The following is a 27,018-nucleotide window of genomic DNA, read 5'->3' as shown; positions in this document are numbered from 1 at the left end:
CTTCGAGGTGCATTAGGGAGAAAATTGTAGAAAGTAGCCACTGACCCAAGACATTCAGAAGGCTCTCAAGGATGTTTCGTTAAACCTGGGCAAGCAACGATCTGGGAGAGTAAGGGAAGAGTAGATCTTAGATTTTTCTTTTTATATATATAATAAGTGAGAAGGGGGGAAGGGTAGAGAAGGGGAGAAAACAAGACAGGACATTAGGGGGGATGAAGAGATGAGAGAGGAGAGAAGAGAACGGGAGAGCAGGGCCGGAGAGGGAAGTAGAGTCAACACAGCCACAGAAAGGATAGCATTCCCTGCGAGCTTGGAAAGTTAACTCCAGGCAGCATTTAGTCACCTGACTTCTAAACAGGTCCTGAGGTGCACTGGCACGAGCCCCACCAGCTCCAGAATGTATAACATGCCTACTCTCAAACCTTATTTTCCAGATCTCTTCTGAGTCCTTTGGCTTTCAGCATCCACCCAACACCCACATATGGGCCTGCCTCAGCCTGTGCCAGAGGTAGCAGATGGACACATGCTTTCTAATTATCATCACCACGGCCAGGTGTCTGGGGGCCTTCCCTGGTCATTCAAAGTAATTAATCTGTTATGTTCATTGCTGACAATGTGATATTTCGCAAAAGATGGGACCCTGGAAAATAAGGAAGTAGCCAATCTTGGCTCTATACATAAACTACACTTAGGCCACTCTTTTTAGTATTCCGAACCACTTAGAAAGAAATAAGCTGAATAGATACTCAACAGTAACTCTTTAATTAGAAGCATTCCCTAACACAAGGGCTCTAAAGCATCAGTGGTGTCACCAAGCACAGTAAGTGTGCCAGCAAAGGAAGCTCTAACAAAACGTGCCTGAAAGAACTGTTGATGTACAATCTATTCTTTTGAACATACTACCCACTCGAGGCAGAGAGGCAGAGGCAGAGAGGCAGAGGCAGAGAGGCAGAGGCAGAGGCAGAGAGGCAGAGGCAGAGTACAGAGGCAGAGGCAGAGGCAGAGGCAGAGGCAGAGGCAGAGGCAGAGGCAGAGGCAGAGGCAGAGGCAGAGGCAGAGGCAGAGGCAGAGTACAGAGGCAGAGTACAGAGGCAGAGGCAGAGGCAGAGTACAGAGGCAGAGTACAGAGGCAGAGGCAGAGTACAGAGGCAGAGTACAGAGGCAGAGGCAGAAGTAGAGGCAGAGGCAGAGGCAGAGGCAGAGGCAGAGGCAGAGGCAGAGGCAGAGGCAGAGGCAGAGGCAGAGGCAGAGGCAGAGGCAGAGGCAGAGGCAGAGGCAGAGGCAGAGGCAGAGGCAGAGGCAGAGGCAGAGGCAGAGGACAGAGACAGAGTACAGAGGAAAAGCAGATGAAAATTCTTAAAGGTGAGATACACAGGGGCCACCAACCCTGCCCATGCCTATATGGCTGTGTGTTCTCCCCACTTTGCTTCCAAGAAAAGTCACTGACCTAAAACTGTACATTGACAGGCTCAACTTGCCCCTGGCCCAGGTTCATTGTCAACCTCCTAAAATCTAAGGCTTTCTTTAGAGTTTTTGTTTGCTTGTTTGTCATTGTTGTTTGCTTTTGTTTTGTTTCCTTTGTGAGACAGGGTCTTGCTATGTATGTAGCCCAGGCTAGACTAAAATCCAGCCATCTTCACCTTTACCCTCTCAAGTACTGGGGTTTCAGGTATTCACCACACCTGGCTTCTAGGGCAAGTTTGTGCTGGTTAGCTTTTTGTCAACTTGACAAAAACCAGTGCTGTCTGGAAAGAGTGAAACTCAACTGAGAAAACACTTCTATAAGATTGGTCTAAAGAATGTGGGTCATTTTCTTGATAAATGGTTGGCATGGAAGGGTCCAGGTCACTGTGGGTGGTACTACCCCTGGGCAGATGGTCCTCACTGTATAAGAAAGCAAGCTGAGAAAACCATGATGAGCAAGCCAGTAAGTATAGTTTCTCCAAGGCTTGTCCATCAGTTTCTGCCTCCAGGTTCCTGCCTCAAGTTTCTGCCCTGACTTGCTTTCATGTCAGTCTATAACCTAGAAGGTAAAATAACCCTTTTCCTTTCCAGTTTGCTTTCAGCTATGATGTTTATCACAGCAACAGAAAGTGAACTAAAACGGCAGCCAAGATGAGAGTCCAGGAATGTGTGAACAGGGTGAATAGCAGAAGGACTTCCCAAGTCACTAAAATTAGGAGAAGTTAGAGAAACGGAAGGTGAAACTTTGTAGGAGGGATTTCTGATGCTAAGGTCCTCCATTTGGTTCTTGATAGATCGATAAAGACGTCAGGGGCCAATTTCTAGGGGAAGGAAAGAGGTGGGACTTCTGGGTCTAAGAGATGTAGAAAGAGGAAGGGGGATTTTGCCATGCTTTGGAGGAAGGAAAGATAACAGCCATGTAAGATCTTGGGTGTAGTGGACATGGGCCACTTCCCCAGGCAGGAGATTAGAAATACAACTAACCTGGAGGGCAGTTTTGGTTTATTGAACAAGGAGAAGGTAACTGGAACACTAAGCTAAGGGCAGATTAAGAGGTGCTTAGCTAAGATTATTGGGAAGGGCATGCTAGCCACAGGAGATTAGAAGCACCCAGCAATTGAGCCAATAAGGCAGGGTGAAATTGAGCTAAGTGCATGTCTATGTTTTTCATCCATGGATTCAATATTCTCAGGTCAGGGACTAGTAATGTGGTCTGCTCGGAGCTTAAAGTGGGGTAGCAAAAACTACATGCCACATGACTCTCCTCTTTGGACAGGTGATGCTAACACCTGAAAACTGTTTAAAATAACAAAACTGTGTCACCTGGAGAACCAGTTATACATTATCAAAAAATCTGACTGTGTAAGTTGCCCAGGACACCAGGCAGGAAACAATGAAACACCATAACACATCTAAATGTTCTCAGCTCTGAGGATGCTGGGATCTACTCCCAGCCATCACAGCGCTACAGCAAGGTCCATTCAAGTACATTCCTTGATAAAAGAGTCAATATTCACTTCATCTATTGGCTGGGGGAGGATTATAGTTCGATCCATCAGCTAGCAGGGACTACAGGAATTGATCTTGCTTTTCATTATCTGAAAAGCAGTTCATGGTATCTGCTTCAGGTGAGGTCTTGTTGTGGGTGCTGTCAAATGACTTCTGCCAACAGAAATTCCTGAAGATCCTAATCACAGCCCAGTTTTGATTTTCCTCCTTTAACTTGAAGCTATGAAACTTTGTTCTTTGCTTGATTCACATCTGCTTTTAAGATTAATTCATTTTGCTGTGATTACAGTCTCCTTAATCTGATATTCAACTTTTACTTCTAAATGAATTTGTTTATTTCACAAAACTCACCTATGTCTGAATACACCAAAGGAGGTCAGTGACACACCACATTGTCAGCCTTAGTATGTATAATTCTTTTTTGCTTAGTAATGTATTTATTGGCATCTTTGCACTTACAATTTAAGCAATATGAAGTGAAGTCCACATAAATATTCCAGCCATGGAAAGCAATCAACAGGACAGAAAAAAATGAAATTATAATCTCCTACTTTCTAGTCACTAAAAAGACTAAAATAATTTCACTTCAAGAATATGCATCATGTCTTAATATTTGCCCAGTGGCCTGTGGAGCAAATGAGGATTTTATCTGGGGTCCTGGAACTGCAATTTAGGAAGCACAGATACTCATGGAATCCAGAATGTGTCCCCTTAGGAAGAGTTAGAGACTCCTTTAAGGGTAAAAAGAGGTTGTAAGTGGTTTGTTTACAAAGGCTCCTTATCAAGAATGATGATTTCAGGATAAGTCTATTTCTGTAGCTCAGAGCCCAGCACAGATACCATTAGGAACATACCTATTCTAAGAAAGGGTTCAGTTTACACAATCCTCGGGATTTCTCCTCTCTGTAAATGGCTTTCAAGTTCAGACTAATCACCATGGCACAAGAAGAGGTCTAGGTCACAAAATGAAGTTAGTTCTGGCTTCATATACATCTTTTCTTTTTATCCTGACCCTCTTTGTCAAAGATATAGAAATCTCAAATGTCACGTGTTCAATGGTCTTTAATTCCTATTTGTTTATGTCCATGTAATTCTAATCACACAGAGAGAAATGGGGCTGTGTTAAGGTAAGAGTGATCATTTTAAGTTTAGTAAGAGGCCGTAAAGTCACCATCAATCATTAGAAAATGTTGACTGGGCCCTATGCTCTTTATACACTGTGCTTTAGGGCTAGGTACATAACTCCATGGTAGAGTGCTGGCCTCATATGAGCAAGGTCCCCAGTTCTACTCCCAGCACAAAGAAAATAAAGTCTACACTTTATAAAAATAACATCATTACCTGGGGACGGCAAGAATCTACAAGCAAGATATGCGTGAAGTCATCTGCTCTTTCCTTTTGTTACTGCCATCATTATCATTATCATCATCACCATCAGCATCAATCATGCTGTCATCATCACCACCACCACAATTCTCACTGCCCTGTGCTCACCTGGGATCTAAGAAAACGTGACAGAAAACAGATCCACCCCCTGACCTCACCTCCTGAAAGTTCACCTCCTTTAGTGTGGCCTCCCTTCCCCCAGCCTGGAACCTGCTTGCTCAAGGGTGGAGCTACGTGCTCATTCGTCCTGCCACGCCCACTGCTGGAACCTGCCTTTGCTGCCTGGAGGCACACACGTGTTCGTCCTGCTACTGGACCCTGAGTTACTTGGCGGGATATTGGGTTCCCTCCCCCTTCCTTTATAACTGAGTGTCTGGAAATAGTAAAATTGAGCTTTGATCAGGATTTGTCTTAGCTCCATTCTTTCTTCCGCCCCGTCTAGATTCCTCTCTTTTCAGCGAACTGCCATTCTCAGTTGAACAGTTCGTGTTGTGGACTGCGGGCAGGCCGCAACAGTTGGCGCCAGAACTGGGACCTGAAGAATGGCAGAGGGATGCTAAGAGAAACGACTGCTGTGTGGAGCTCCACAAGAAAGGAAAGGATTTTCGTATTGGAGGAGCATCGGAGCAATGGACAGGTACACATGCTAGCGCTAGCCTAAAATTTCAGTTTTGTAAAGTGTTGCTGAGGATGCGGTAGGATACGAATCAAGTTTGAATCAGTGCTGACCCAACACTGTTTCTGCTTGGAGTCAGTAGTTCGTTAATCGGAACTAGATACGGAGACAGTCGGTGTGCCGCAGCTTTTTAGAAAGCTGCTTAGGTGGAAGAAGGAAGGGTTCAAAGTCATGGATCTTTTAGATAAGATAGATAGCTGTTGTCCATGGTTCAAAGAAGAAGAAACGATAGATTGTGGAACCTGGGAGAAAGTTGGTGAGGCCTTGAATATCGCTCAGACAGATAATTTTACCCTAGGTCTCTGGGCGCTTGTAAATGATGCTATAAAAGATGCAACTTTTCCAGGGCTAAATTGCCCTCAGGCGGAGCTTGTGGTATCTCAGGAGGAGTGCCTATCAGAGAAGGCCTCCTCAGAAAAAGATCTTCTTAACTCAAAAATTGATAAATGTGGTTCCTATCCTAAATAGTAAAATTTAAGATAAGATATAAAGCAATGCCTCTTTATTAAAGCGTTAAAGCTTGCTTTAATAGGTATTCATAGGTATTAATTGATATCCAAACTTCGTAATATGATAGTAATGCTTCTAATATTGATTTTAACAGTGATAAATTGTTTTAAACATAGGTTTTGCTTTCCCAACGTTGTAGATATTATCCTAACCTTGCACAAAAACTTAAAAATTATGGTTAAAACTGCCATTGTTCCATTGACTGCAGCTTGCAGTTTGACTGCAAATTTAAGATTAATGCTCAGATTAAAAAGTATTTTACCTTTGAGTCAATACAGGGCTCTGGGCAGCCCCAGAGCGGCTTGTGGCCCTTTCTTTTGTTTTGCAAACAATGCCTAAAAAAGTTTTTTCCCTGTGTTCAAGAAAATTTCTTTTTAACAGTGTTACAGATCTATTCAGATGTTTAAAATAATGCTTAAATTCAAAGATTTTTGCTTCTAGTAAACTGGTAATCACTAAAAAATTTTGCCTCTACGTATGGCTAATATAGCTTTACATTATGTAAGAAAAATGTTTATTGTTTCTGCTTCTTTACAAGAAGCCAAAAGTTTTAATCTTTCAGTATATATTGTTTCCTAAGTGGAAAGTATTTTATTAACTAATGCTTCTCAAGGGAAGTTTACCTTAAATCCTTGCTTGTCATTTTTCCAGTTTAGACTAGCTTCTAGCCTTTTAACTTTATGGCAATAGTACATCAGAGACTGTATATTCAGACTTAGTAAAATTAGTCATTTAATAGAGTCATAATGATTTTTCACTCTTCTTCAGTGTGACCAGCCATTCTAACTCAATCTTAGACTGGTCTAATATTCAGTTCAATTATTAGAGATTCCTATATTCTAAATTACCTAGCAAAGTTAATTCAGAGCATTTCCCCCAAGGTCACCAAAGGCTCATCTTGCCTTCACCTTATTTGTCCTAAACTTTTTGCAAACTGACATTAAAGGTCAGTCTGCAGCAAAACGCCACTGGCACCCAGTTACTTCTAATTTGAAATTAGCTTTAGTTTTACAATTTGCATCTAAATAAAGTACCTTGACTTCTCCAAACAGAAAATTTACATTGCTACACTCTCATTGTTTAGAATTCTTCCTTTTCTCAAGTAGGTCAATCTACATTCTCCGGTTCTCCGCCTCTAAGAGCAAACAGGTGGTACTGCTAATCTCCCTTCCAAGGACATCCCAGCATGTGGCTTTTTAGTCTAAGATAAGATTTAGATTTACCAGGAGAGCTAGGGAAGTAGAAATTTCATATAAATTTACAGAGATTAGTTCTTATTTTGATAGAGATGGGCTTAGTCCCTTAGCTGGCCTCTGGCTTTTCACCCTTGCTGTTACTGCAAGGTGTCCTTAGTTCCTCAGGCTAGGGAATAACAGGTATGAAGAGGAAAGACTTTCAGCTCCTATTTTAACCAAAATTAATGGTGTTAATACTGACATAATTCTTGTCTAGGCCTTGCTAAATCTGAGGTTGACAAGTCTCATATAGAGACCGCGCATAAACTCAGAACTGCGCTACTGATTCATAATCATATGAATACAGTATGGGTACCGCTTGGCGCAGGAGATTACTGCGGAGGGAAGGTCCAGCTTGACCGTTTCTGAGTTCCCTGTGTGACACACCTGATTTAAAAGAGGTTGGTATCTGACTCCAGCTAAAAACCAAAAATACTTAAGGCTCTGCCTCCCCTCCCCAAAAGATACCAAGAGCCACAGATGTGAGTTGTTATAATGCTCATGGGAGGAATCAGGTCAATGTCCACCCAAGTCAAGGTTAAAGGCCCACTCATCTATGGATGAAAAGAATCATTTGATCACCTCTGTTAAGCATTGCCTATTTAAACTTAATTAATAGGGGGGAGAGAGGTTGGAGACCTTGCTGTCGTAAGGGCAGGCCCTTCACTGCCTCCCACCCAAATAAAAAGCCAACTGGCCTTGTACTAAACAGCTGGTCTTACCCCCTTCTCACTGTTTCCCCTGCCTGTCACCCAAAATTGCGGAGGATTATCAGCTCAGTGTTATTCTAAATTTGTTTAGTTAAACTCAGCCAGGGTTCCAACGCCCTACTTAAAATGCAAACAGGTAGCTACCTATTCAGCACTAATTAGCATTATAAAGTCAGAGCCTACAGCCCAGTGCTGCTATTCTGTCAGTGCTTTAAAGACAGTCTTAGCCAAATACAGTTTACCATTAGAAAAGTTAGGGAATCCCACGGAAATAGGTTTTTTCCTTAGCCCTAAGAACTCAGGCAGAACTATTGAACATAGATAATTTTTCTGCCTCAGGCCACCCCCTTTTTTATTTTTGTTTTGTTAACTAATGGGAGGAAATGTGGCCTCCCTTCCCCCAGCCTGGAACCTGCTTGCTCAAGGGTGGAGCTACGTGCTCATTCGTCCTGCCATGCCCACTGCTGGAACCTGCCTTTGCTGCCTGGAGGCACACACGTGTTCGTCCTGCTACTGGACCCTGAGTTACTTGGCGGGATATTGGGTTCCCTCCCCCTTCCTTTATAACTGAGTGTCTGGAAATAGTAAAATTGAGCTTTGATCAGGATTTGTCTTAGCTCCATTCTTTCTTCCGCCCCGTCTAGATTCCTCTCTTTTCAGCGAACTGCCATTCTCAGTTGAACAGTTCGTGTTGTGGACTGCGGGCAGGCCGCAACACTTTAGGAGATCTTCCTCAAAGTCTTCTGATTTGTTTTGGTCCAAAGTTTTTGGCTCGTGAATAACACTTGAGGACTGAGGTTAGCTCTCTGGATGGTCAATCATGTCAAAACACTGGAGCCACCAGACAAACTCTGGCCACCTAAGCTCAGACAAAACTCACGGTTGCTACTCTGCACATGATATCACACAACGTTGCTAACAAAATTAACTCTTCATTCTACTGGGAGGAAAAAACTAGAAGCCAAATATGTCCAGGATGATCCCATATTTGACTCCTGGAATCTCTTCCAAACTATTGTTTTATCTGTTATCAGAATAAGAAATATAACTTATTTCAATGATTCTGTGGGCTCCTCTATTAAATCACCAAATACAAAGTTCACCTGAGGCACTCCTAAACCTGTAATTGGTTTTGAAGTGGGGACAGTCTTATGGACCGTTCTGTAACTTTGTAGAGTGCTGAATCTTTACCAAACAGGAAATGGACAAAAAATTTTGTCCCTAACTACTATTAGGGAATACTTCTGGGTTGTAAAGACCACCTCAATGGGTTTTATACATACACCAGCAGGAAGCTGATGTTCCTTGTGTAAGAGTACAGAGAAAAGCGTCGAGGGGGAGAAAGAGCATGGAAATTCTTTTAAATGTCAGCTCCAACACATACTGGGCAGGGAGGTCTGGTGCATTAGAACAGGAAGGGCCTGGGAATGTAGCTTAGTGGGCACAATGCTTGCCTAGCAAACTTGGGACCTAGATTCAATCTCCACCACCACACAAGACCAGCATTGTACACACCTAAAACCCCAGCCCTCAGCAGATACAGGCAGCAGAATTAGAAGGTCAAGGTTGTCTTCAGCTATGTAATGAATTTGCGGATGTCCTTAGCCTATATAAAACCTCAAAACAATACAAAACGCTGGGTGGTGGTACCGATGGTGCTGGCACTTGCCTTTAATCCCAGCATTAATCGGGAGGCAGAAGCAGGAAGATTTCTGTGAGTGCAAGGCCACCCTGGTCTACAGATGGAGTTCCAGAAGAGTCAGGGCTGTTACACACACACAAAAAAATCTGGTCTTGTAAAACTAAAAGTGGAGGGGGGAGCAGGGCAGAGGCATAGAATGAAAATGTGCAGTTAACAGTCAGGGCACTCAGGAACTGAGATCTTTTAGGCTACCTGATAAAGGCTCATTCGGATCTCACTACTAACCCAATCCTGTAGAATTCATTGTTCTGTTACTCTACAGAACTTCATGGCTTTCACACCAATGGCCTCAGCACTGGAGTGGAGTGCCTTATGACTCTGTTTTTTTCTTTTGTTGTTGTTTGTTTGCTTGCTTACTTGTTTGTTTGTTTCATTTTGTTTTGTTTTTTGAAGGTATCCAATTTGTTTCTGTATACTCATGTTTATGGTGACTTTTTCTTTAGGCAACACTATTTTATTAACTATGGATAGGCAAGAAGTTATCTGGGGATCCTTTTGTGGGGTGTGGAGTCCTTTACTTGGTCAAGATCTGTTCCTTTTGCAGACCCAGACTGATGGCTCTTTAGAAGAAGTCTCATAGGCAGATGGGAAGGGCCTAACAGAGGCATAACACAAGGTTTCCTGCTTGAGACTTCAGAGTTGTTAAGCTGAGCAACCTGGCTGCTCCTTGTTGGAGCAGTTCCTCTGAGCCACACTCTGGCAAACACTTTGGCTCCTAACTGACAGAAGCTGCTGAGCTGACAGAAGGAAGTGATGACCTGTTTCCCTATTTTGACATTACTTTGAGCATTGAAATTCCTACCCAAGCTCCCTTCTCAAGAGATTGCCTTTTAAATAGCAGTGAGTATTTAACTCACCCACATAGCTTCCGGTGTTGTCGATACTCTGTTCAGGTGATCTCTCCACCCTAGCCAGTTCAAGGAAGACTGTGGGTCAGTCCATGTCAGCATAAACTAGATATGAACATGACAAGCTAACCACAGCTACTGCCAAAGCCCCTAGAAAAGTGATGTCATGGCACAAGGCCCAAACAAGCAGACTCTGCCTTTCTATGCACAGGACTGGGGTGGGGGTGGGGTGAGAGGAAAGGCATCAGAGTGGCTGTCTTCCAGAAAGCATCAGATGGTTTCTACTTCTAAAACATAGCACGTTTACTTCATAGAAATGGCCCTGACATTTCTATGACCATACACATAACTAGGACTTGGAAATGCTTCTCACTACCACTGCCTCTGAATCATCCTGGAGACCCCTAGCTCCATAGCAACTGATGGGCTTTGATTGTTCAAAGGCATGCTTGTAGCACAACCACTGGGAGAGCAAATGACACCCAGGTGCTGAAAGAAAAACATGATGTTTACCCTGAACAGTGACATGGGTGCCTTCTGCTAGGAGCAGGCCCCTTTCAGAACAGCCCATTCTTGGTTTTGCCACTCCCTGCAATCTTGAAGGCAGGATCCTCCTGTAGGTACCAAACACATTTTCTGTCTCTTACTCCTATATAATGGAGGCACAGCTATGTGATCTTAAGACTTGAAAGTGAAGAAATGAAAGTCCTTTCAGTAGTCAGCCTGTGACACACAGAGAAGAAAACCATGGCCGAAAATATATGGCAGAGGGTGAAATGCCCAAATCAGTATACTTGTCAGAAATTAGTACATTCTTTGAAAGTCATTTTTTGATGTTAGCAATTGAAAAATGCAATTGGTGACTTGGAATATTTTGAATGTTTGAATGTAAGTGGGAGGCTTTCTATAGATTCAGATTCAGTGGGCAGGTCACAGCCCTCTTGTGCATTATCTTTACATTATGGGTTTCCATGCATACTCTGACCTGTTCATTGACAAGCTTTGGAAACTTTGGCAGCCTCTCTATGTAGCAGATTCCTTAACTGATAACAGCGGAATCTGTCTCCAGTCTGATGTTGAGACGTATCCATATGGAAACTTTTTCCTACCATGAAGTAAAAAAGCCAACAGCCAAATGAAAGATCAGCAACTCCTCTTTAGATCTGTAAGAGAGGTGAGGCCACAGGGCAAACCAATAACATGAACATGAGTGGGGGGGGGGCGAATACAGAGAATTACAACAGGGCGTAGAAAAACCACAGGGAGCAGCTTCTGTCTCCCTGGGAACCAAAACCTGAAAGAAGACCCATCCACAAATGACAAAGTGCTTGGAGAGATTAAAAAACCTAAGGGGACCTGGGTCTGGGGTCGTATCATTTAGTGAGTTTCCCCAAGTCCTCAATTTGAACATCAAAGGAAAATCTTTGTGTTTCTAGAATCTAAGAAACTTGACAGAAGGGACCAAAACCAACTCTAGCTGGCTCTATCTTTTGGGGGGCAGGGTAAGGTCCAGGGAGGTTAGAGGAAGGTACAGTAGGAGAGCTGATGTGGAGACTGAAAGGAAGGAAGGAACTGGACAGTCCAGGGACAATAGCTCACCAAAAAGGCTGAGACTGTGTTGTTAGGCTGTAGAATGCTTTCACTGCCTGCCCAGCCCAGACCTCTATTACTAATGACTGGTAACAAGTCTCTTGTACCCAATTCATTAAGCAGATATACAAGACAACAGAAAAGGTCAAATCTCACAGTTTAAAGAAACAGCAACCATCATTATGAAAAAACAGCAGGAAACATAGTGGACTAAGAATCAAAACCAACTATGGTACTGTACCAAAGGTTCTGCTGAATAGTCAGACAGGCAGAGGGGAAGTCCTGGTGAGGAAAAACACTCACCAACATGTAGACGACCTTTTGTGGCTCAAAAGTAAAATGGACACAGTTAAGGAAAGAATCCCTAAGCTTGAGGCGATATCAATAAAAATAGCAGATGTGATGCTTAGTCTTAACTGTCAACTTGGTGATATCTACAATCATGTAGGTGACAAGCCTCCAAGAACACCTAGGAGGATTACCTAGGTTTAGGTTAGCCTCTGGGCATGCTCATGAGAGACTGCCTTGAATGGACTAAATGAGGTGTGAAGACCTTCCCACTCTGAGTGGTACTATTTTTTTTGGTAGGGTCCTTGACCATATGAAACTGGAGAACCATGGAGAGATCTGAGGATTGACACTCATCTTGCTTTCTGCTTTTGGCTTGGTTGTGACAAATTCAGCTGCTTCAAGCTTCTGCTGCCCCGTTTTCCCCACCATACTGAACTGTACCTTGAATTGTAAGCTAGGAAAAACCCTTCTTGTCTTAATTTGGTTTTGTCAGGGTACTTTATTGAAGCAATAGGGAAAGAAACTAAGAGAGGGAGACATTCCAGCTTTATTGGTAAGAAGATATACTGTTTTCAAATATGATGTCTCTTCTCGACTTGACCTCCAGATTGAATGTAATCTCACTTACCACTCCCAGTAAGTTCTTTTGTGGTTATTGTTAGCCAATTCTAAAGTGCAGAGACACATGACTGACAACCGTTATCACAGGACCAATAGAAGAAAGCCACTAGAGAGAGGATGCTATCTATCTTCAAGATGTACTGTAAGGCTCAAGTAATTGAGACTGTGTAGTATTATAAGAGAAAGAGAAACCCAGCCATGACCCAGAATAGACAGGCCAGAAATAGACCCATAGAAATGTAATCAACTAATCTTTGATAAAGGATCAAAGGCAATAATAAGAGTGAGGCAAGAAAAAAAAACTTTTGAACAACTTGTGCTGACACAAACTGGACATGCACATTCAAGATAAAAGCAAATACTGTAGAGACAACCCTTCACTCTCCTCGAAAAGAAACTCAGATGGACCAAAGATAGACCTAAATGTCAAACAATAGCAGTCCAGTAAGATGTATATTGAAGGAGAAAACGGTAGTGGTTGTCCACAGTGATGAGTGTTAGGAACATCAACAAAGGCAAAGAAAAAAATCCATGCAAGAGAGCACTGATAAGCTGGGCTTCGTTAAATAAACTGTTGTATAAATGACACTCCAGAGAGAAAGAACAGAGTGGAAGAAAAGACATTCCCATTAATAAAAGCCTGGAGGCCAAGACAAACTGTGTTTCCCACTCTCTCCTTTGTATATGATACACAACTATTATACCAATGATCTCTTGAAGAATTTTTAAAACACAACAGTAGGAGCTGGAGAGGCAGCTCAGTGGTTAAGGACAATTGCTGCTGTTACAGGGGACCTGGGTCTGGTGCCCAGCCCCTCACATAGTGGTTCACAGCTGCCTGTAGCTCTAGTTCCAGGGAATCTGAAATCCTCTTTTCTGTCACCATGGGCACTGCATGAATGTGATCCACTTAAATGCATGCAGATGAAACACTCAGAATCGTAAGATAAAAAATAAAAATAAAGTCATCTTGATATCCAACATCAGCAAAAACAAAAACCCCATTAAAAAAAATTGAACTAGAGATCTCACTAGATATCTCTCCCCTAAGGAAATATATAGGTAGCAAATGTGTATACAAGTAAGTGTTCCATATGACATGTCTTAGGAAAATTTAGATTAAAAACAAAGATATATCAATATGCACCTCTCAGGACGACCACAAGTCGAGAACATTAACATGTTGTTAATGTGTTGTGGATGACTTGAAGCAGGAGGAATATTCATTCCTGATGAGAACAAAAAACCATCTGCCTACCTCAAAAGGGTTTGGTATGTTCCCGAAAAATCCAAATATAGTCTTAAGGTACAATACATGTTCCTTGGAATTTATCCCAAGGACACAGAAACTTATCATTACAAAAGCCTGCACAAGAGTATTCAGAGCAGCACTGCCAACACTTGAAAGCAAGTCAAGCATCCTTTAATGTGTGAGCACTAGGTATAGACCTGGGGGTATCATCTAGAACTAAAATAGTGTGAGCTGTCAAACTATGGAAAGCCATGGAGGAGACTGAAATGTCTGAGTATGAAGAAGTCAGGCTGTGGGGGTAACATCTTGCAAGACTCCAGCTGGTGCCAACAGGAGGAAATCATGGGGTCAGCAAAGACAGTGTTGTGTGGGCCTGCAAGGAGGAAAGGGATAGGAGGGCAGAATGCAGGGCAGTGTAGAATGCGGGGCAGTGAAGCTACTCTGTACGACACAGTTACGATGAACACAAGCCGAGAGTTCTCAAAACCACAGAAAGTACAACAGAAGGTACAAGAGCAAGTGTGAGCCCTATGTAGACTATGGACGTGGGTGATTACCAAGTGTCAATATGAACTCATCAGGACTTACAAATGCACCATTCTGGTGGGGGGTTGTTGATAATTGAGGAAGCTGGGGATATAGACAGGAAATTTTTATACCCTCTGGTCTATTACACTGTGAATCTAAAACTGCTCTGGAAGTCTAAGTCTGTGTAAAATACTAAGCCATGAGTGATTTAATAAATGTTTAATATATTAATAAAGAAATATTCAGTACATAATTAATTCCCAGCTTATAAATCCATTAGCTATTGTCGTTATTGCCATTAAAATTATCACTGTTAATAACCCTTACTGAATTGCTAGGGGACAGTTATGAGTACCTCTATTTACAGGAGCCTCTATAACAAGAGGAAATTGAGGCTCAGAGAGGTTGAGAGCCTTATTAAAAAATTACTCAGCACCAGCTCGTTTTTCCCCAAAGACACAATCAAAATTCACTCTCTTTCCACCATCTCTTCTCCCTCTGTGGTAAGGTTGTATAAACAACTCTATCTACATCATCAAAGATGCCTTGTTTACATTCCAAACTCTCAAGTGGCATGATCATGTATAACGTAACTTTGATCAAGTACAACACCTCCAGAAATGGTTGCTTTAAAAGGAGGGATGCCTAACTATTTAGCATCTAGTTCAGATCAGATAGAATTCTCTAAAGTTCTGAGACAAGGTACTCATGAGGACAAACAGGACAGCACTACAGAGCACAAGCCCCAGTGTTAGACCTCAGAGTCAACTATTGGCTCCTTGGATTACTGCTCTGACACTGAAGACAAGTTACCCAAACCCTCTTCACCTGATGGCTGTGGATGAAACAGGGCAATATAGGTTAATACAATGTGAGCTACTTAACTCTGAAAAAATAGAAGCCAGTATGTTTCTTTCTAGTCCAGGTGTCACACAGCTGTATCTTACAAGCATCTACTAAAAGGCAAAGCATTTCACCTTTCTCAAAGCATCCTTTAGGATGAATGAAGTTGAACAGACTCCCTCACTTGGCAGCACTTCTATTCTTTGAAACCATGAGCTAAAAAAAGAATCCAGAGATGCCCTCTTGGGAACTCCAGCTCATTTCCCTCCTCTCAGAATAGTCAAAGGCTGATTTTTTTTTTTTAAATCTCCCAGGCCTATGTATCAAGACCAGAGGCTGACATTGAGTAGATAAACCAGTTGGCCAAGAGCTTGCTGTGAGATCATGAAGAGCGAAATTCAACCCCCAACCTGGTGTGGTAGTTAACACTCTAATCCCAGCACTGGGTAGGCAGAGGCCTGGAGGATTCCCTATGGCTTTCTGGTTAGTTAGCCTAGCCTACTGTCTTAGTCAGGGTTTCTATTCCTGCACAAACATCATGACCAAGAAGCAAGCTGGGGAGGAAAGGGTTTATTCAGGTTACAATTCCATGCTGCTGTTTATCACCAAGGAAGTCAGGATGAGAACTCAAGCAGGTCAGGAAGCAGGAGCTGATACAGAGGCCATAGAGAGATGTTCTTTACTGGCTTGCTTAGCCTGCTCTCTTATAGAACCAAGACTACCAGCCCAGAGATGGCACCATCCACAAGGAGCCTTTCCCTCTTGATCACTAATTGAGAAAATGCCTTACAGTTGGATCTCATGGAGGCATTTCCTCAACTGAAGCTTCTTTCTCTGTGAATACTCCAGCTGTGTCAAGTTGACACAAAACTAGCCAGGACACCTACCTAGCCCACATGGAGAGCTCCAGGACCCTGGCAGATCCTCTCTCAAAGAAACAAAGCATAAAAGCAGACCAAGATAGACAGCACCTGGGCATGACAGGCAAGGTTGACCCGTAGCCTCGAGGTAGCCACAGTTGCTTTCACACACACATACACACACTTACGTGAACAGGCATACATAAATGCACACACTCTCAAAAAAAAATTAGATGAATATTGTTGCAGGATCAGGACCCTCCACGTTCACTTACCTGCATAGCTGTGAGTCATTGATTTTGATCCCTAGACATGGGAAAAAGCAGGGGACATGAAAGGGGTTGTTTGGGTAGTGGTCTATGGGACTCATCAAAATATAAATCTGACAGCCTAAGCTTTGTCAGCTACATAACCATCTACCCAAGAGGGAAACTGAACAAAAACAGAGTGGGTATCTAAGAAGCAACATTCTCCGCCTTCCAATCTGGTTCTCAACAGCAACCCATGCCTCTGCATATTGTGTATTACCCATCTGCATGATCCATTGCCTTTTAATTTCCTTAGTACTGGGGATGGAACTCTCCACCCTGTGCAGGGTGGTGGCCAAATCCTCATAAGTCAGTAAACAGCAAGTGCTTCCCCTTTGCCCCCCAGCCACAGAGGCAACTTTCACATGAGGGACAAACTGAAGCCTGCCTGAGAGCCTAGAGATTGGCCAATGGTAGCCAATCAGGAACTGCCACTTGGAGGACATGCTTGCTTAGGACCAACTGGGTGAGGGTGGAGAATATAAAGGGTGTTCCCCGAGAGTTAGTAAATGCCCTTGCTGCTGCTTTCTCACCTGCTCCCAAGGGGGATACCAGGCAGGACAGAGGACTCAGGTGACAACACTTAATATTCCAGGCAAGCACTCCACACTGAGCCCCATGTCCAGCCCTCATTTTTTCTCAACTACATCCCTAGCAGTCTTGTCTAACCCAACATATCAACTTTAAATTGCTCTTCAAATATCAGAATGTTCTAATTCATATTCATACTCAACAGTCTGTAGATAAAGAAGCTCTATTCTACAAACAGCTAAGGAGCAGGCTCTCTTGCCTCCTTCTTCCAAACAGCCTGAAGTCAAGCTGGCAACTTTCCAGCCAGGGGTTGGAACAATCACTTTGACACAACCTCAATCTTCCCAGGGGAACAAAGAAAGATATTCACGCAACTTCGAGTCATTTAAAGTTGGGCTCTATTCTCAGGAACAAATGTGAGATTTTTGTTGTGTAAATACCCTGCATTTATAGCAACAACAGTGACAGCTCACTGTAATGGAATCTTAAGGGACCAACATTATTATGTTGCTCACGGTTATACTTCCCTTATCTTATGCCACATAAAGCAGCATTAAAAAGTCTCCCTGGCAACCTGCTCACACCAGAATAAGACCCAAGAATAAGCAGAATAATGTTAAAAGTAAAACACCTGATTAAAATCCTCAAGGAGAATAATGTTGACTACTGAAACAGGGGAAAATACTGAAACAAATGGAAACCCATAAAGAAATCTGAGATGTTTGATATGAGACAGATAACACTTTAAGATGTCAACAAGAGTGCTAGAAAAACTCAAGTCCAGGAAGTCTGTAAGAAAGCTGAGTATGAGGCGAAGGGCATGGAAAAGAGAATGGGAATGAGCTTCAATGTTCCATCTAAAAGGTGATTTATAAATAAGAAGAAATCATAGATCAGAAAGCTGAGGGAGAAATAAAGACAATGGGTGAAAAATAGACAAGAAAAAGGACCACACACTCCCACACACACAGACACATATGCACACAGACACACATGCACACTCGCCTGCACACACTTGCACACAAGCACACACACATGCACACTTGAACACACACAAGCACACACACACACATGCACACACACACATGCACAGGTGCTAGTGCACCTATGCATGTAAGGAGCCATGGCCCTAGTTTACTGTTGGCTCTGTAGTGAAAACATGTTTAAATGGTAATATTACAGACTTTAACTATTGATTTAATAAAATTCTCCTATCTAATTTTATTAAAGTAATGAATAAAAAGAAATTACATAGATAGTAAGAGAACTATCATCTTTCCCAGAAAGTCAATGATGGATAAAAGCAGTAACTACATAGCTAGGAAAATCACAATGACTGAAAGGAAATGGGATACCTGCCTCTAGAGAGAGGGAGGGGAAAGGGAAGCGTTCTTTTCTTGGCCTTATGACATATGGTGGTTTTTCAGGAGTATGAATGTGTGTCATGTTCATCCAAGCACACTTTTAATAGACAAAATTAAACAGTTAAATTTCTATAGGATGTAATCAAAACTCGGGCTTGAAATACACAGCTCAAAAATTGATATCTACCCTTAAACCAAATGATCATAAAACACAGATATTTATACAGTCTTCAATACATATTTTCTTCTCCAGAGTTTACCACTTCAAAACTCAGAAGAGTCACCCTTATCTCTTTGACAGTAAGTGATCTCCAAATATCTGACAGATCTTCCAACTTCTCTGACTTACACAGGAACCAAGTCTTTGGCGGGGGTGGGGGAGGACTTATAATTTTATAACTGATCAAAATCTTTATCTCTACATCAAATATCTAATCAGCAATATCTATTGTTTCTTATACTAGACACCACTTGATGAACACCCAGACAAAACATAATATCTTTCTCTCCTAATACAGGTCATTTACATGTGTGATTTTTGCCTGCATATTTGTCTATACACCGTGTGCATGCCTGGTACCCACAGATGGCAGCATGGGGTATTGGATCACCTGGAACTGGCGTTACAGATGGTTGTGAATTGCTCTGTGGCTGCAGGAAACCTAACCCAGGCCTCCTGGAAAGCAGCCTCTGCTTTTAATTGCTGTGCCACATTGCAGCCCAATTTGAAGCATTTTTTAAATGTGTACCCATAAAGTCATAAGCTACATTCGCCTTCTATAGCAACTCTGCACTGCCTCACAATGTCCTCTAAAACATAAGCACACCCTACACCAATAACATCTTTCTAAACCTAACAGGGTTAGGCTTAGAAATAATGAAGCTAGCACTGTGAGAGAAACAGGCATGCATGGGTGGAAACTGACCATTTCTATTCACTCAGTGTAGCTTAGCTTTCAAAACAGGCAAATGGATTTGACCAAAAACAAAACAAAACAAAACAAAAAACAATTTCAACACAACACTTGGTAGAATAATTTGCTTACCTCTGTTGGTTTATAGCAGTCTACGAGAGCTTCCTAGAATTAAATACACAGAAAGTCAGGATTTTTTTTTAAATTCATCATCTTAAAGGTGAAAGAAAAAGTAATTTCTTGTTAATTTAAATTATTTTACCTTAAATTGTGTGTGTGTGTGTGATATGTACATATGAATGCAGGATTCACAAAAGCCAGGGGAGGATGCTCGATGTCCCACGGAATTGGAGTTATGGACAGCTGTGAGCCACTGATGTGGGTGCTCAGAACTGAACTCTAGTTCTCTGGCAGAGCAGGAAGTGCTCTTAACTGCTGAGCCTTCTCCCCAGCCCCCTCATTTCATCTTGAAATCATTATTTTACAATGGTCTGTGACAAATTTCTGACTACCCACAGTCACATTTTATTTCATTGAATGTAGAAATCAATAAATACATATCTAGGAATATTATTCTAAATAAATTTTATTTAAAAGATCCAATTGGTCAGCTAAGATATAAAAATGTCATTCATACGCAGCCATGTATTTTTCCCTAGTATGGGTGTATATATATATATATATATATATATATATATGCACACATATATGCACAATACATATACATATGCACATATACATATACACACATACATATACATACATATACACATATACATATGCATACATATACATGCTGAATAGAGCTTTTGAAAAACAAAAGACTTCCTTTTGTGCTATCACAGCTTTGCAAAATCAAATATAACCCTCACTAAATTATAAATGTCTCACTGATCAGAGCTGGCTTTAAAAGATGCTATTTCCCCTCTTTTTGCAGGCACACATGTACAAACTCACACCCTTCCCTTTGGATTACCTACCTGGTTCACATTAAGTATATCCAGATATACTTAAAGCTGAGACCCTGCCTGTACAAGATGGTCACCATCTTGTATATGGAGAGAGGGCTCTGGCCATGATTCAGCCATAGCTGGCTTTATCTTCTTCTCACTCTTGTGGGAACCAAGCAGGGAGGGGACTTGGAGGACAACCAAAAAGCCTCTTTCAAGTTCTCAGCTGACCTTTTAAATGTCATTTGATTTTTGATAGAACTGATGTCTGCTTTATCTTTTTTTTTTTTAATTATTGTCATGGGGACAGCTGTGGTGGCACATACCTTTAATCCCAGCACTCAGGAAGCAGAGCAGAAGTAGGCAGATCTCTCTGAGTTTGAGGCCAGCCTGGTCTACAAAGTGAGTTTCAGAATAGCCAAGGCTACACAAAGAAATCCTGTCTTGAAAAACAAAACAAAACAAAACAAAACAAAACAAAACAAAACAAAACACCCCAAACCCTATTGTCTCCCAATGAAATCTACACACAAAGAACAATCATTAGAATTGAGGCTGCTCGCCATTCTTGAGGCACTTGTAATTATGAACACATTAATCACTTCAATGAGGTAAAATATGCATTTTGATTGGCTCCAGTCATCATGTGCCATTGGGGATAGCCAACAGCCACTAACAGTAATTACCAGTGGACCTTAAGAACAATGGCAGGTCACAGGGTTAATTAGTTTTAGAAACTACCCTGTAATGATTGAGACATGACCTCCTACGGGAAAATATGGGTTGTGTTGCTGTCTGCTAAGAAACATTAGGCACCTCAACCCCCACAATTCTGGCAGAATATAATCAGGTGAGCACCTAATAAAAGGTATTTTACTAAACACAATCACATCCCAAGCAATATAATTCTAGAAATTGCTGTCATAAATTATTTAATCCACAATTGCAAAGTAAAAGCCTGGGGTTTGGAGATTCTCAGGTCTGGCTCAGTCTCTCTCCTTATCACTTGCCTGCATGACACCTCTCTCTTCCCTAGACATTGACCATTCAAGATGGAATTGACTTTGTCTCCCAAGATAATAAGGTTTGGGAGCACTGTCCCAGAAGGTCCCTGGAAAACTTTTGTCAACAGATGTTTTTATTATCAGGGTTGCAGCAGATGGGCAAGAGCTAGCACGGATGCTTTCTGTTCTGTTAAATGCCATTGTTCAAATCCTGGGGACTGCCAGTGCTCCCACCAGACAGCATCAGGTGGTACCCAGGCTTTGGAGACCCAAGTGGACTCAAACATCTATGGTCAGGACACCCTAGATCTTGAAAGCTGTTTACCTGTAATTTCGAAGCTCTTTCTTCCTCGCTGTTGGCATCAAGAAGATCATCAATGTCAATTTCTACGTCTGGCATTTCTTCTTCCTGGGGAAGCAAATGTGAATGAAGGTTTTAGTGTAGGGAAAAACTAAATCCAGCACTCTAACCCAATCGAGTTAAATACAGGACTGGACTATCCAGGGGCGGGGCAATGGCGGATAAGAAGGGGAAGGCAAGACTAGGGGATCAGGGATGGGAATGGAGAAGGATGAAGAAAGGGGGATAGAAATGAGAGATGGGAAGGAATGGGAGAAAGAAAGAGGAATGAGAGGGAACAAAGGCACAGGAGCACTGCATTCTGCTCCTAACAGTACTCACATCTATGGGTAGATCACGGTAGATTGTTAGAGTTCTGAAAATGTGGGAATTACAGATTCGAATTCACATATACTCTCCTCTTGCTGACCACACCAGTCTTTACTGTGGGCCACATCTCTCTTCACAGCTCCTGGTCCATAGAAAACCTGACGCCACCACAGGGTTTTGTTCAGAATCATCATCTAATCAGACACTGCTTCATAGAAGATGTGTAATCTAAGACCCAAGGGAGTTCTAAGAAAAATGATCTTTCCACAAGAGAATCTCTCATTCCCTCAGAAAGGATGCAGGCTGAGGAAAAATGGAGCCCTGAACATTGCTGGTTATTGCTTGCTGCCTTGGAAGAAGAGTTTAGGACACGGCTGACAGGAGGGGGGAGAATAGGAGGGAAGCTTGGAGACAGCCACAGCAGGAGAGTCTCCCCCCCAAACAAACAAACAAACAAACGAACAAACAAACAAATAAAACAGTAACAAGAGAAAGAGAGGAGTGGAGGGGAGGGAGGGGGCTGGGAGGAGTGGGGTCGGGGAGAGATAGGAGTGAATATGGTCATGCTTTACTGTATGACATTCTCTAAGAAATAATAAAAACATTTTAAAAGCAGCTTCTAGGTAAGACCACTAAGCCACAAGGACAAAGCATATTTGAGTAGATGCCTGATATTGCTGCAGACAATTTGGGTTGAGCAACCAAAGACATCCAACCCAGAAAAGGAAGCAAGACAGGTGCAAGACCTCATTGGTTTGGAAACTGAATATCCAGCACTCAGTGGCCCTCTGTTCTGTCACTTGAGTATTCCCTCTATATCTTCAAATGTAAAAAATAAAGCAGTCTGTGAGAGAGGGCTACAACTTTGTGCTTCATCTTGCTCCATGCATTCACCAGCTACCTGACTGCTCAGCCCTAGTGGAAGCCGCACCCCCAGAGCTCGAGTCTATAGCTGCATATGTAGCAGAAGATGGCCTAGTTGGCCATCAATGGGAGGAGAGGCCCTTGGTCTTATGAAGATTATATGCCCCAGTACAGGGGAATGCCAGGGCCAGGAAGCAGGAGTGGGTGGGTTGGGGAGCAGGGTGGGGGGGAGGGTATAGGGGACTTTTGGGATAGCATTTGAAATGTAAATGAAGAAAATATCTAATAAAAAATAAAATTAAAATGATACATCAAATTTTTTCCAGATATTAGATCGAGTACTCTCATCGTTAATCATCTTTAATTCTGATAAAGAAAACCAATGTGAAGTTATCGGTACTATTCTCACTCTCTTTGCAGATGAAGCAATTGAAGCTAATAAAGGCTTTGCATTTGAGAAACAAACAAACAAACAAAAAACAAAAAACAAAGAAACAAAAATAGCTGAAAAGAAAGTTACATGTGAAGACAACCAGCATCACGCAGCCTTAGCTGCTCCATGTAAATTATCTCCCTGGTCTTGAATCCCCAGTGAGGCTGACATTCTGAACATCTCCAACAATCTTATTTTGTATGTATTTGAAGTGGTGGCATAAAGGGATGCTGGCGGGGGAGTTCTGTTGCTACTGGGGGCCCCTAAACAGATTAGCAGTAGAGGTGTAGACTGCCAGGTTTTCCACAGTTTAAGGACCCATGAGGTTCCAACTACCAACAGTGAAACCCCACTGGCTTACAGAATACCATGCAAAGAACAGCAGGTACTGTGTGAGACCATGGGTGGTGAATTACCCATAGGTTGGTCATTTACTCTTTAGGCATCCTCAGAACAAGAGGCCCTAATGATGAACCCCAGTGAGTGTGTTTTAGAAAGTGAAGCTGAAGATGAATTCAGCTCCATCCATAGTTGAGCATGACAACTTCTCAATCAGTACCTTGTAAGGCAACAACATCCTCACAGATCTCAGCCGTCTCCACTCAAGAGAAGCCATGCAATAGACCTGTTATCTACAGAAACCACAGCTTCCCTCTCACCATGACCCCACTCTTCCCTAAAACAGGTCACTGGGTTCAGTATTTATCCTTTGAGGACACCAAACATTTGTTTATGCCATGGCTTTGTGAAATCAAGAAACATGGCATAGACTCTGCTCAAGAAATGGGAGCCCTGGGCAACTTAGGGTCATCTATTCTAGAAGGAGTCAAAGGCACAGTCAATAATGGCTACCTCCTTGGCACAGTATAGAAGTGGGGTCCCCCTTAAAAAGTCACAGGAAGAGCTTTGATGTGGAGCCAAGCTTTATCAAACCAGCTGCTTTGTTTGATGATGTTTAGCCCAGTCAGGGGCACCTCAGCCTGGTGTGCTTTCATTAGGAATGCACAGAGATGTAGCTCTCTGTTAGCTACTGTTCTTGCTCTGCTTCCCCAAACCAGAAAGGCTGACTAATATAGTTACCATGGGTGGTACTTAAATTCCTCACAATGAGAGCCAGAGATGGATGGATTAATGTCTCATTCACACCAACCACATTACAAAATGTCCTGATGGGCAGCAAAACCATGCAGCCACTAACTCTCTGGACCAGAGTCAGGAAGCAAAGCCTCCATCTTAAAAAGTCTTAATCTGAAAAGGGATTAAGATGTGCAGGGGAAATACTGAGTCTTAAGACCACTCCCAAGTCACTCCTGAGACCCAAGGTCATATGGCCAGGAAACTGAGCTCCTGTTGCAAGAGGCGACATTGATACAAGATTGACTGAGTAATGATCGCAGCCACCTCAGATAGCCACAGAGTGTCCACCTGACCAGCTGCTTCAGAGGCCCGGGGCAGGCAAGTGTAACCTGTGCACAGAACAGAGGTTTTCAAAGGCTGGTGATTCTGCATTCGTGGAGGCTCCTTTTAGCTCTGGACACTGGATGCTGTTCCCAGAACAAAGACAGACCCAATAATTTACAGTGCAGTGAAGGTTCCCATAGACTACAGTGGTCTAGTCAGAGCAGCAGCCTTTAGCTATTTATCTCACACTGAAATTGTGTCCCCATACAGTGGTCCGGTATCAAGAAGTGAATCAGAGTGTCAAGAAGTGGTCTTCAGAATGCTGGAAGAGGTTAGTTCCCAACATCTTTAGGCGGCATTCTCCTACTGGTACTGAGACTATAACCCCTAGGTAAAAACCCCAGTGGAATAGAAATGATTCTGAGAGACACTTGTGCTCTTCCTTCAGCTACCAGGATATTAGTTCCTTTTTTTTTTCAAATATAAAATTAGTAATTTGACAGGTATTCAAGAGTGGAAGCTGAATCTGATCTCCTAAAGGAATATACCAAAGGTTCCATTCACTGGCTATCACAGGAATAGACCACAGAACCCTTAGGGTTATGTGAGCCCTCTACAAAAACAATTTTTGCTTCATGCTTTCATTCTAATGACAACCCCCCAAAGTTACTGTAAACAAGCACATCTGTGGACTACCTATGACCGACCCATCATTCTGTGCCAACTGCATTTGCTCATCACACCAAACAGCAGGACTTAAGTTAGTTCTCATGGCTAATGACAAAGGTTGGAGGGCACAAGTGTGTGTGTGTGTGTGTGTGTGTGTGTGTGTGTGTGTGTGTATTTTATAATAGGAAAGACTCATTCATACAATGATGGTAGGTGATGTCACAGAGACGCCATTTAGCCCCAGCAATATGTACAGAATCCCTGCTACTGAAAAAATTGTCAGCCATCACAGTACAATGAATGGCATGCATTTAAAATGGTTGTACTTCATGCTTGATTTGCAATTTTAGGTATAAACCATAAGCAATAGGAGTTTATACTTGTTTTTAAATGACACACGTGTAAATGCTATTATAATATTCAATATTTCAATAAGTAATCTACAAGAAATTATTCCTACAGAAAACTATCAGAACACTGGGAATGAAAAGCATACCTCAGAGGCTTTCAAGAGGAAATGGGTTGCATATATTGGGTTAGAGAGGCAAGGCCAGCAGGCTTCCCAACAGAAACACTGAGTGCTTGAAGTCAGGATCAAGTCTTTCATCTGTTTTGTATAGCTACAACACAAAGTCTAAAGCTGAAAGATTTACAAAAAGAAGAGATTTGTTTAGCTCATCATTCTGGAAGTCCAAGAGCATGACATCAACATGCTCATATGAGGGCCCCATGGGAGCATCAGGCATTAGGACACATGTGAGAAGTCACAGGAGGGGCAGGAGATGGTGGAGGGGCCAGGGTCACTCTTTAATGAGAACCAACTCATTTTGAAACTCACCCATTCCTGTGAGACCCAACCCCTTCATTCCATAATGATGACATTAATCTCTTTATGAGGGTAGGGTCCCTAAGATCTAAGGACCTTCACCTCTTAAAGATTCTACCAGTTCAACACCACCACACTGGGAACCAAGCTTTTAGCAAATGAGCCTTCAGAAACAAACCATATCAAACCAGAGCAAGCAGGTTCTGGAATCCCAAGAAAGGATGTTTTCTAACTTTGAGGCCTATCTCTTCCTCCAAAGGTCTGTCAAGAGTGACAAGAAAAAACACAGGCATTTTGATGCATCATGTCTTATATCTCAATATATTTACTTCCTACGTGAAAAGAAGCACTCTGGAGGAGCAAAGAAATCAACTGAGGAAGAACCCACCTGGATTGCTAATTGACAAAGCTCAGAGGGGGCAAAATAAAGTAAAGACTGAGGGGGGACAAGCAGGCAGGGGCTTCAAGAGCCACAGATGGACCAGGGGTGCATCTGGGAGCCTGACTACTAAGATGTGGAGCTGGTCCCCAACACATGCATACCCACACACATACCCACACATATACATACCTATACAGACATACACACATACGCACATACACAATACAAACACACATATATACACAAACACATACACATACACACACACACACACACACATCCCACAAGCAAAATGGCCTCCTAGTGGGGCCAGGGTGTCCTCAGTGTGGGCATTAAACAACAGGAATAAATAGAAGACCTTGTTTCACTCTGATGACACACTATAGTATTTCCCTAGCATACACTTGCTTTAAAAATTAAGTGAACAGAAATCTCCTCAGAGTTGAGCAACCAATTTCACCAATTACTTCTTTAAAAGCATCACAACAGCCAGACATGATGACACATATATGCCTGTAATCCCAATGTTCAGGAGGTAGGGCAGGAAGATTCGGAGTTCAACGTTATCCTGGGCTAGATGATTAATCAGAGGCCATCTTTAGCTACATGAATATCACCCACACACTCACACACACACTCACACACACACATACACACACACACACATACACACACAC

General features: G+C 42.4%; 1 protein-coding gene across 1 annotated transcript in view; it reads right to left on the bottom strand.

The window, feature by feature from the left end:
• The window catches only part of Ppp1r14c (protein phosphatase 1 regulatory inhibitor subunit 14C), a 105,710-nt gene that overhangs the window by 19,727 nt on the left and 58,965 nt on the right, over positions 1–27,018 (bottom strand). Inside the window, exons 2-3 of the mRNA XM_021175239.3 lie at positions 21,422–21,505; positions 19,275–19,307 (exon numbers count right to left, since the gene is read on the bottom strand). Coding sequence (XP_021030898.1) covers positions 19,275–19,307; positions 21,422–21,505 — 117 coding nt within the window. The remainder of the gene's footprint in view (positions 1–19,274; positions 19,308–21,421; positions 21,506–27,018) is intronic.

Source organism: Mus caroli, unplaced genomic scaffold (assembly GCF_978045245.1).
Source record: "Mus caroli unplaced genomic scaffold, Mus_caroli_1 scaffold_9, whole genome shotgun sequence".
Classification (NCBI taxonomy): Eukaryota; Metazoa; Chordata; class Mammalia; order Rodentia; family Muridae; genus Mus; species Mus caroli.
Note: the sequence above shows the minus strand (reverse complement) of the source record. Positions and strands in the feature narration are given on the sequence as shown.